Source organism: Sarcophilus harrisii, chromosome 5 (assembly GCF_902635505.1).
Source record: "Sarcophilus harrisii chromosome 5, mSarHar1.11, whole genome shotgun sequence".
NCBI lineage: Eukaryota > Metazoa > Chordata > Mammalia > Dasyuromorphia > Dasyuridae > Sarcophilus > Sarcophilus harrisii.
Window position 1 is genome coordinate 262,173,240 of NC_045430.1, and position 12,353 is coordinate 262,185,592.

Sequence of the window (12,353 nt, forward strand, 5' to 3'; positions counted from 1 at the left end):
TTTAGTATGGTCTTTTAAAAACTTAAAAAATAATGCAAAATGCTATATTTATGAAAACAGGAATACTGATAACAAGTTTGAAAATATTTACTACACAAAATTCATACTTTTGCATCTCTCTGTTTAATCAGTTCTTCAACTTTTTCTTTAGTAAGACACCACAGAGACATATTTAAGATATAGTTAAAATCAGGGCCTGAGGTAGTGCCCGAATCAGAGGAACTATCATCACGCTGATTTTGTGTTTCTTCTTCTTCTGCAGCCTGGAAAAAAAAAAAAAGCAAATAACTTTCCATAGTCTTATCTACATTAGCAGCAATATTTAAAATACTAAACAATCTTTCTAATGACTTTATGTTCTCCCTTGGGGTAGGAGGAGGTAGGGAAGAATAGTAGCTAAAAGTATATTTTGGAATACTTTTAAAGTGTTTCCTATTAAAATACTAAACTTTGTTTATAAAGAGATTCAATCTTAAGAAGAAGAATATTGCAATTTATTGATGAAGTTGATATAGAAAATCAAACTATTAAGTTAGGAAGAAAAGTAATCTAATGACTGACAGTTGAGCCTCAATATAACTCAATTAACTGTAGACACCCCCCCCCAAAAGTTGTCAGATTTTCATATTGAAGAGTGAATATGTAATTTCAAATTTAAAAAATTTGAGTAGTGCATTATAAAATGGAAAGGGCTTTGCAATAATATTTATAATAACTATACTCAAGTACATTCTCTACCTAACATAGAAATCTTATTAATCATTAATTTAGATAATTTAGGAACAAGAGAAAGTTCATAGTAAAGGCATGAGAACCAGATTAATGAATTAGCAGAATAAGAATTAGTAAAGTTATGCTGTTTTTATTTATAAAATGATTTTTACATAGGATTATCTCAAAAAAAGACCTGAATAAAACATGTTGATAATTACTTTTCAAATAGCAAATAATTTTTTTATGTGTAACAAATTAATTACTGCTTAGTTTAATTTCTACTGCCATTCTATATATAAGAATAGTCAGCAAATTGTCATTTTAAATATAGAAGGGTAATCTAATTTACAAATATATGAGGCTTCATCACATAAGTATATTTATTAATCAAGTGCTAAGAAAAATTAGAACTATTATGTGGCTTAATCTATTATTGCTGTTATTTTGATGAATGAGAATTATCCATCAATAATCCTTTATTATTATTAATTATTGAGGAATTCTGAGGGTTTTTTTAAACACTGAAAAAATATAATATGAATTTATATTTTAATTCTAAGTCACTACTAAAATTGATTTTGCAATGTGAAACCAAATCAGATTTGGATATATATTACTAAAACTTTTTGGACTGAGTTCTGTTGATTCACAAGTATATTTTATGAAATATTTAAATAAATGTATAATTACCAGTGATACCAACAATGTAATTTGTTTTGATGCTTTTGGGAATCTATTCTTAAAAAATAATTGTTTATTAAATGTCAGCCTCTCAATCATTTCTCCAAATGTTACTTTAAAAAATAATTTTGTTAGTATGGATGAATGCCTTCTGGAAAAACTAAAATTAGGAAAACAAAGCAGTTCCTCCTACTATCCCAAATTCCACAGGTTACATGCAATTGAAATGAACCCAACATTAAGTTATGCCCATTAAAGGTACTGTGTGTGGCACTATCATCTGGACATTCTTATGATTAGAGCCCCTTTTGTCCTTTGCACTAAGAAATCAAATTCAGTATTTTACTGATGTATTATTTCCCTGATCTCCTTTGAATCAATCATTAAAAGGTTGTATGTTGTAATACAACAAATCAGTGTCACTCAAGGATCAGGGAAGAGGAGAAGAGAAAACATGAGGAAAGAGAGAGGAGAGCAAGACTGAGAAAATAAGAGGGTAAAAATCAAAATGAGCACAATCACAGGAAAACAGATTGCTTAGCTCATTGCAATTCACTTGGGATTTGCTCCACTCTGGCCACTCTTTTTCTAACTTTTATATAATCTGTTCATCTGTATTTTTAACCAGTACCTTATGCAATTCATTTAAAATTTGCTTACTCTAAGGAATCCTACTACTGACTACACATTGGGAAAAAAAATTATATAATGTAGATAAAAACAAATTGTATAATTTGATGAAAGTTGTAAAGACATTATAATTGAGAACTTTTGGGAACAAGGAAAATTTAAATTGTCAAAATTAAAATTTTCACACCCACAGATATATATGATGCTAAAATTATATTGCTGGTTTTGTACACACACATAGGAATTAACCAAAAACTCTAAAGTCTAGTTATTTATATTACCTCACTTTTTCATATTTGTGTTCTCAATCATAATGTTTTCTTAATATTTTTAAAGACCATAACAGGGTAATGTTCCACCTTTCAATATTCCATTTATTGAATGGTTATTGCATATTTTTGTGATCTGGAATACATAGCTCAGTTAGTAGCCTTTTAATCTGAGATCCCAAAGGTCAAGTCCCTTAAGAAAATCCTTTACAGAACCAAGCTCAGGGCTGAGCACACAGTAGGGGTTCAGTACAAACTTGGCTACTCCTAATGAGCTTAGCACATGTAGTGTTCCCAATGTGAACCAGGACCAGACCAAGTGAGTGGTGGCTGGCTGCCATACCATGGCTATGTAGCAAATACAGTGTAAAAGCTTGAGTGCTACCAGTCCAACTCTCTGACAACAAACATGCACCTCACAAAACCACCACCACCACAACTGACACCCTGATTGGCAGGCTCAGGAAAAAGGCCAAGGAGACTGAGCTACCTTCTCACACCTGGAGTGATTGCTCCAGGTCATGGCTGAGTCACACTGGCAAAGGGCTTTGGGGTGGGTGTGCACTGCAAATCCCTGTGCTGTATCTGTTCTGGGGATAAACAGAAGACTTAGTCTCCAGAAAGCACAATTCAGCACCTTTAGCAGCACTAAAGGGACATAATATTTAGGGTTGGAGTTGGGGTTTCCACTGGTTTGCTTAAGGGGTTATTTTTAAAAGCTTCTCTGAATGTCTTTTTCTGCAAATTATTACCTTTTCTTGTGCTTCTTTCCAGGCTTTCACTGGGTCAGATTCATAACCTCTCTGGACTAACATTTGAATCAAATCTCTCTTTGACCTATTCTCTATGTGAGGGAAAAATAAAATTAGGATCAAGAAAAGAGATTCATTTTGTATTTGTTTATATTCTACTGATCAAAATGTCTTCTATTAATAAAGTTTTTTCCACTTTAACTAACATTCCAATTTTTAAAAGTTTCATCTTACCTATAGTAATTTTCCCTTGTATCTTCTCTAGAATGAAGCGAGCTTGATTGTTTAGCTTGGTGGATTCTGCCCCCAACATTCCCACAAGCCACTCCTTACGTAAACTATAATAATTTAACCTTAAATCAAAGAACTCCTTCAGAATATCTTGTACAGTCTCATACTTCTTCAGACATCCCATATGGTCAAACAGCACCTATTCAAAATAACGTTTTTTAAATAAATTGATCTCACATTCCCATATTAGCTTGCATATTTCCTTAAATTTCAACTGTTATATTTGTCAACCTGAACTCAACTTATATGAACAATGCTCAATCCTGAAATCCATTAAAAAAAAACCAACAAGATTTTGAAAAACATTTCTTTAAATATTTCCATAGAAACCATATGAAAAATCTGAAAAGTTTGGATAAACAAAAACATTACAGTATTTTTTTAAACTAAGAACATTTCCCAAAAACTTCTATTAAAATCTGCAGAGAATTTCTTCTCTCAGCCTAAAAATCTCCATATTGTTTTTCTATTCAAAGACTTTTTTCTGAAGTTTGAAAAAAAATTCTCATTTAAAAATTAAAACATGTGCCAAATTCCAATATATTTCTTGCCTTTCCACGGATTTTTTTGAGCCCCATGTTATGTTCATATTTGGCCCTTTATATTTCTTCCTCTCTACCTTTAACTCCACCATCAGCCTTTCTTGACCAAGAATGACAGAACTTCTTAATATACCCAAGCTCAGAGATGTTAAGTTGGAAGGAACCTTCCAAGGCTATCTAGTCCAGCTCACCATATTTACAGAAGGGGAAATGAACACCCACAGAGGCCAAATGGTTTCTCCAAAGTCAGAGGCAATAAGCATACCAGATGAGGTTTCAGCTCAAATTTTCTGTCTCCTGTTCCCAGTTATCAGGGATTCATCTGAACAAATAAGGATCCCTATGGCATACTCCTAGAACATGACTTTAAAAAAAATTCATTCTTCATTAGTCTCACTGGCATTTTTCCCTCTTCCTTTTTAATTCTTTTTTTTTACGGGATTAAGGAGGAATATATTGGGAAATAAAGGTGATATAAAAAGATTATATCAATAAATTTTTAAGAAAATCCCTAAAAAAAGAAAATTAATATCTGATAGCAGATGTTTACATGATATTGCTTTTTTTCCCATAAAAGTAGATAAAAGAAAAGTTCCAGTTATTTGAGGTTGCTGATTGTTTGGATTCTGAAAAATTCAGAATGTACTGCCTACTTCAATTGACTTTAAGTGGCTCCTGGGAATAGTTTAGAAAAAAGGTTATTCAAGGCCTCTAACACAGCAAGGCCTCCCAGGCTGAAGCAGAACCAGAAATTGGATGCAAAGAACAGAAAAGAAAAAGTGCGAGAATAGCAGGAGCCACATGTCAAGGTCCTTTGGCTCATTTCTAATATTGTTTCTGAATACAAAAGTAAAAGTATGGAAATGCTAGCAAACAGAGCAAAAAGAATAAGAACATCTGGTGTGCATATGTGGCACGTGAATTCATCTGTTTCACAAATTTGTATGTATATATTTCTTAAAGCATGCTAGAGATATGTAAAGTGACTGCACTACAGAATTAAATACTCTTCCAATTATTTCATATATATCTTTACAGAGAAGATGGAAACCTGTGTACAAATTAAATCAATGACTTTCCTCTTCTAGGAATTTTTGGTTGCTTTTCTTAGATGCATATGTAATATAGTAAATGTGAAATAAATATATAATTCCCTCAATGTAAATTAGATATATTAGATACACACATTTGTGTTTAAACTATTATACAAACATGCATATATACATGTATTACACATATGTATACTATATATACGAATGCAGTCATAATGTTACTATTACAAACACACATAAAGCTCACATAAAGTGAGCTAGTCTAGTACAGTGGATAGAGAAGTACACTGGAGTCAAGAAGATCTGGCCTCAAATCCAGGCTTTGGTATACCCTGGCTCTATGACCTGCAAGTCACTGAATCTCTCTTGCCAAAAGCAACTCTAAGAATTGTTAACCTGGCATCTATAAACTAGGGGGTGCGGGGAAGGGTCATTTGGGTCAGTGAAAATAAAGGTTTTTTTTAAAATTGACACTTTAAGTAAAATTGGGAGCCACAGGCTCCCCCAAACTACTAAAAGAGGCTATGGCACAAAAAGAGGCTAAGAACTCTTGCTCTGTGACTATCTGCAAAGCAGATGCATCATAGGCCTTCCTAGAATGGATTGGTAGTACAGTAGATAGAGCTCTTGGCCTGAAGTTAAGAAAACCTAAATTCAAATCCAGCCTCAGATATTTATTAGCTGTGTGACCTTGGACAAGTAATTTAACTTGCCTGCCTATTTCCTCCAACATAAAATGGGATGGTAATAATAATGCCTACCTCAGAGGGTCAAATGAGAATATTTGTAAAAATGCTTAGCACAGTACCTGGCACACAGTAAACACTATATAACTGCTTATCTATCCCCTTCCCTTGTCCCCCTCTCTTCTTTCCTTCCTTCCTGAGCGTTCCTCTTTCTGGCAGCTTGCCATATCAATGAAGGGCTAGGCTCTGCTTTACCTACTGAAGGTACCAAGGGTTCTTGTGACTCTCTGCCTTTACTTGGGCTATTTCCTATGCCTACATGGCCATTTTAATTTATTAAATTACTAGGTATTCTTTAAAGTCCAAGTCAATGTCGCCCACATGAAGCCTTTCCTGATCCATCTGTTTTCTAGCCCCACAACCCTCCCTATCAGATTCGGAACCATGTTTTATCTTAGGCTCTGGAAAGGTATAAAGTGTTTGATTCACAGTTGGTGTTTGATCTTTATCAAATGCTAGAATTATATTCATATACACATGCATGTATAAGGTATAGCCATAAAGTACTGAGATTTGTCTCAAGCCACACAAACACCAACCAATCAAAATGTATTTCCTAAGCATCATTTATGTGGCCAGCACAGTGCTAAGCACCCAAGTACAAATGAGGAATTGAATAAGCATTTATTAAGTGCTTCCTATATTCCAAGCACCATGCTAAGCACTGGAGAAACAAATACAAAGAAAGAACTAGAAGAGTGTTTGTTCTAAGGGAGACAACCTGGACATGTGTAAGTATAAATAAAATAAAGATAGGATCATTTGGTAGAGTAAAGGCCTAAGCAATCATGAGAAATGGGAAAGTCCTAATGAAAAAGGCAGCACTTGGCTGACTCTAGAGGGAAACAAGGCATTCTAAGAGGTGCCAGCAAGACCAGAACTTATTCCTGGAAGGATCCATGGATTGTGCCAAGTGCAGATAAGAAGCCAGGGTCACAAATGAGGGTGGGCAAAGCCAGCTTGGCTAAATTGCAGAATACAGAATCTTGCACATATCCAGTGCTTCTATGCTTTCTCTCTTTAACTTCTTTAGTTTGTAGTCTATATACCTATATAAATGACATTTATGTTTTTCAAGGATATTTCTTAAAGATTGAATAGTTTTCCTTATAAAAATCAGTAAACATTTTCACTTGAAATAAAAGAAATTACACAAGATATCATGTCTCAAAAATTCTTCCTATATAATCATATATTATGTTTCCTAACAAGTCAATTAATAGCCACAAATAATTTAAAGACAAACAAGCACATTTAGGCTTTTACATAGCCAGTCCCAGTAAAATCAATACTCTGATATCACAAAAGAGTTTAGTAAAAGCAATGTAAGTTACCATAGAATTACAAGTGAGAGTAGTCTGAAGTTTAAAGACTTTATGCAACCCAGCAGCTTCTGCTTGCACAAGTTTTTCTTCTGTCATCTTCACCACAAATTTCACAGTTGTATCTGTATGATATTCTTTATAATCAGAAATTAATGCTGGTGTTTTGTCTGTTCCATTCAGCATAGGTTCTAAAACCTGTTCTTTGTATACCTGTAAGAATGCAAAAATAAAAATGGCAATTTACTGGTTACCAAAGGAAACCTCATCTCAGCTTTAAAATTTGGTAGGGTTTCCATATAAAAATCTTAATAACTTATTTTTATACACCAATTTTCATTAAAAACTAATGTGTTTGGGGCAGCTAGGTGGCACAGCAGATAAGAGTACCAGCCCTGAAGTCAGGAAGACCTGAGTTCAAATGGGCCTCAGACACTTAACACTTCCTAGTAGGACCCTGGTCAAGTCAGCAAAAATTGTCTCAGCAAAAAACAAACAAAACTAATGTGTTCAAATATTTAAAAAATGTTAACAGTACTTTAAACAACTGTCCCTTCTTAATGTATTGCCTAAGTAATTAACAAGTCTCATGTCATAAGACTTTGAATAGTCAGGAGAACTTTTGAAAACATTCATCTGCTTCTCACGTCAACCATTTTCTACACAATCACTAAAAATGACCTTCTCAGGAAAGAAATGATTCAAGCCATAATTTACAAGACTTTCCTCCATTCCCAGAACAGGAAAGATACAGAGCACAAGGAAAACTCTTTGGCATTTACCTCACACAGCTAATTTCCTCCCTTAATTTAAATGGGTGATAATTTCAGTGGCCATATTTTTTAAGCCAAAACAACAGTAAAAATCTACTCCATAACCAAATAAAAATAAAAGTACTATTATTTTACTTCTGCCTTCTAAGTTATTGAGAAGAGAGAGAAACTGAACTATGAACATACCATAAACTGTCTATGAACTTTTCAAGTTGAAAATAGGAAAAAACTCTATGTTTTCAATTAGATGGTAAATACATGGTAGGAGGAGAGGAAGAAGCAGGGAGAGAATGAAGACTAGAGAAGAGAAAAGAGGGGATGGCGAGGGAAAGGAAAAGGGAAAGGGGAAGGACAGAGAATGCCCATAGACATACATTTTGAATATCATTTAACCAAACTAAAATGCATTTTCAATACAAGGAAATCCAGATTCTATTACAGAAATTTTAAAGTATTTATTAATAGTAAATTCCAAGTTTTAGAAATTGTTTTTAAAAAAAGAAATTGCTTAAAATTCCCAATCATGGTCATGCTTTTATACTAACCTGTGTCCATGTTCTAACTGGAAGCTCTGTGATCTCTACTGTATTTCTATCCACTACAAATATTTCACCACTAACAGCATACTGGTTCTGGCCAATTTCTTGGATTGTTCCTTTAAAATTTTTGTAGTTTGGAAGCTGTAAACACAAGTGAAAAGACTTAGGGAATTCAGAGAAACCAGACTTTTCTTCCATGTTCTAAATCTATATTTGAAAATGCTCAGTGGAATTCAATGCAAACTTTATTAATATTATTAGAAGTTCAACGTAAACTCTTCTTCCCCACTCCCTCTGCCAGCCAGGCTCAGATTCCTGGTGCCCACTTACCTATTTCTTTTAACAGTATTACCATTCTCCTCATTGTATAGACTCAGAATGTGGGTTATCTTTGAACTGTTTCCCCATTACTAGTTAGACACCAAGTTTGTATCAAGTCTTCTGTAATCTCTCTCTAACTTTCCCTTTTACTCTGTTTTCCAAACCACTTACTTAATTCACACGAGTTACCTTATACCCAGAGCAAAAAGAACTTTCTCATAATCTATCTTCACTCTGATCTCTCTCCCACCTCTCCACCCATAATGATTTCTATCCTTTCAGAACCTGAGCCATACTTCCCACTGAGGATATAATGCTAGATGGGTCCTCTCACGTAGATTTAATCTCTTTCCTTTTTCAAAGGAGAGATTAATAAAATTGAAAGCAATATTATTGAACTAATAAATAAAACTAATAGCTGGTTTTGTGAAAAAAAACAAATAAATAGATCAACCTGTGGTTAATTAATTTTTTTTTTTTTAAGAAGAAACCAGGGATAGCTAGATGGCATAGTTACCAGTCCTGAACACCAGTCCTGAAGTCAGGAAGACCTGAGTTCAAATTTGGCCTCCGACACTTCCTAGTTGTGTGACTCTGGGCAAGTCACTTAACCCCAATTGCATCAGCAAAAATAAAAGAAAAAAGAAAAAAGAAAAAACCAAACTATCAAAAATGAAAAGGGCGAATTTCCAAAAACAAAGAGGAAATTAAAGCAACAATTAAGAACCATTTTTCCCAACTGCATGGAAATAAATCTGACAATTTAAGTGAAATGGATGAATATATACAAAAATATAAATTGCCCAGATTAACAGAAAAAGTACTAAAATATTTAAATAACACCATTTTAGAAAAAAAGAAATCGAACAAGCCATCAATGAACTCCCTAAGGAAAAAATTTCCAGGACCAGATGGTTTTACAAATGAATTCTACCAAACATTTAAAGAACAATTAATTACAATACTATATATATATATATATATTTTTTTTTTTTTTGGAAAATACCAAATTCTGTTTTATGACACAAATATGTACTCAAACCAGAAAGAACAAAAAAAGAGAAAAAGAAAATTATAGACCAGTTTCCCTAATGAATTTTGATGCAACATTTTTAAATAAAATATTATCAGAATATAAATTAAGAAATTACATCAAGTAATCACCACAACACTACACTATGACCAGGTGGGATTTACATCAGGAATACAGGACTAGGTCAATATTAGAAAAACTAGTTGTATAATTGACAATGTCAATTACAAAACCAACAGAAATCATACAATTATCTGAAAAGATGCAAAAAAGGCTTTTGACAAAATATAGAATTCATTCCAAACACTGGAGAATATAGGAAAAATGAAGCTTTCCTTAAAATGATAAGCAGTATCTATCTAAAGTTACCAGCAAGCTTTATCTGTAATGGGGATAAGCTAGAATCCTTCTCAATGAAAAAAGGGTGAAACAAGAATGCTTATGATCACCACAATTATTAAAAATGGTACTAGAAATGTTAGCTATAGCAATAAGAGAAGAGAAAGAAATTGAAGGAATAAAAGTAGGCAATGAGAAAACAAAACACTCTTTGCAGAAGACGATGGTATATTTAAGAGAATCAACTAAAAATTACTTGAAATAATTAATAATATTAGCAAAGTTGTAGGATATAAAATAAATCCACATAAATTATCAGCATTTCTAAATACTACCAATAAAGATCAGCAAGAAGAGATAAAGAGAAATCCCTTTTAAAATAACTGGAGATAATTTAAAAATATTTTGGAGTCTACTTGCCAAGACAAACCTAAGAACTATATGAACACAATTACAAAATGGTCATGGCACAAAGTCAGACCTACACAACTAGAAAAATATCAATTGTTCAGGAGCAGGCTGAGCTAAACTTAAAAAAAAAAATGACAATTCTACCTAAAATAATTTACTTATCCAGTGCCATACAAATTAAACTACCAAAAAAATTTGTACAGAGCTAGAAAAAATAATGAAAATATTCATCTGAAGTCAGAAATATAAAGGGAATTAATGGGGAAAAAAAGCAAAGATGGAAATAGCCATACCAGATCCAAAACTATTACAAAGCAGCAATCATCAAGATTATTTGGTATTGGCTAAGAAACAGGAATAGATCAGTGGACTAGATTAGGAACACAATAGTAAATAATTATAGAAATCTACTGTTTGATAAACCCAAAGACTTCTAGGATAAGAAGTCACTATTTGGCAAAACACTGCTGGGAAAACTAGAAAACAGTAGGGCAGAAATTAGGCATAGAGAAACATCTCACACCTCATGCCAAGATAAGGTAAAAATGGTTACATGATTTAGACATAAAGAGTGATACCATAAGCAAATTAGAAGAGCAAGAAATTGTTTACCTGTCAAATCTGTGGAAAAGGGAATAATTTGTGACTAAAGAAGAGATACAGAACATTATCAAATGCAAAATTGATCATTTTGATTACCCATGCAACCAAGATTAGAAAGAAAGCAGAAATTGGCAAACGCTTTTTACAGCAATTGTTTCTGATAAAAACCTCCTATCTAAAACATATAGAGAAATGAGTCAAAAATCTAAGAATGTAAGTCATTCTCCAATTGATAATTGGTCAATGGATCTAAACAGGCAGTTTTTCAATAAAGATATTAAAGCTATACATAGCCACATTTTTAAAATGCTCTAAATCATTATTGATTAGAGAAATGTAAATGAAAATAACTTTAGAGGTATCACCTCATACTTATAAGATTTTCTAATGTGACAGAAAATGAAAATGATAAATGTTGAAGATGTAAGACAATTGGGACGCTAATGCATTCATTGTTGGTGAAGTTGTAAATTGGACCAACCATTATGGAGAGCAACTTGAAACTATGCCCAAAGGACAATCAAATTGTGTATATCTTTTAATCCAGCAATACCACTTACTTGGTCTATATCCCAAAAAGATGATATAAAAGAGGAAAAGACCTACATCTATAAAAATATTTATAGCACCTCTTTTTGTGATGGCAAAGAATTGGAAATTGAAGGAATGCCCATCAATTATGGAATGTCTAAACAAACTGGTATACAAATGTAATGGAATACTGTTATGCTATAAGAAATGATGAGAAGGTGGATTTCAGAAAAATCTGAAAAAACTTACATGAACTGATGCCAAGTAAAGAGGAGAACCAGAATATAGTATATAGTAATATATAGTATATAGTATATAAATATAGTATATAGTAAAACCAACATTGCACAATGATTGACTTAGCTCTTCTTAGTAATACAATGATCCAAGACAAGTTCAAAAGTCTCATAATAGAAGCTGCTATCCACATCTGGAGAAAGAACTAAGGGGTCTGAACACAGATAAAAGCATTCTATTTTCACTTTGTGTGTGTGTGTGTGTGTGTGTGTGTGTGTGTGTGTGTGTTGAGAGGGGCTTTTCCCTTTTGTTCTGTTTCTTTTTTCATAACATAATCAATATGGAAATATGTTTACCTAGTTGCACATAATATATAACCTATATCAGACTGCTTGCCATCTTAGGGAGGAAGAGGGTGGGGAGGAAGAGAGAAAAAATTTGAAATGGCTTATAAAAAAGTGAATGTTGAAAACTATCTTTACATGTAATTTGAAAAAAAATAAAATATTATTTATCAAAAGAAAAGATACAATGTTATCTTTATATCTCCAAAATATAGTTAATATT

At 32.8% G+C, this 12,353-nt stretch overlaps 1 protein-coding gene across 1 annotated transcript in view; it reads right to left on the minus strand.

The window, feature by feature from the left end:
- Positions 1-12,353, minus strand: part of TOP2B (DNA topoisomerase II beta) — an 82,554-nt gene that overhangs the window by 20,314 nt on the left and 49,887 nt on the right. Inside the window, exons 22-26 of the mRNA XM_031940373.1 lie at positions 8,318-8,452; positions 7,012-7,212; positions 3,281-3,476; positions 3,047-3,138; positions 108-263 (exon numbers count right to left, since the gene is read on the minus strand). Of these exons, the coding sequence (XP_031796233.1) occupies positions 108-263; positions 3,047-3,138; positions 3,281-3,476; positions 7,012-7,212; positions 8,318-8,452 (780 nt within the window). The remainder of the gene's footprint in view (positions 1-107; positions 264-3,046; positions 3,139-3,280; positions 3,477-7,011; positions 7,213-8,317; positions 8,453-12,353) is intronic.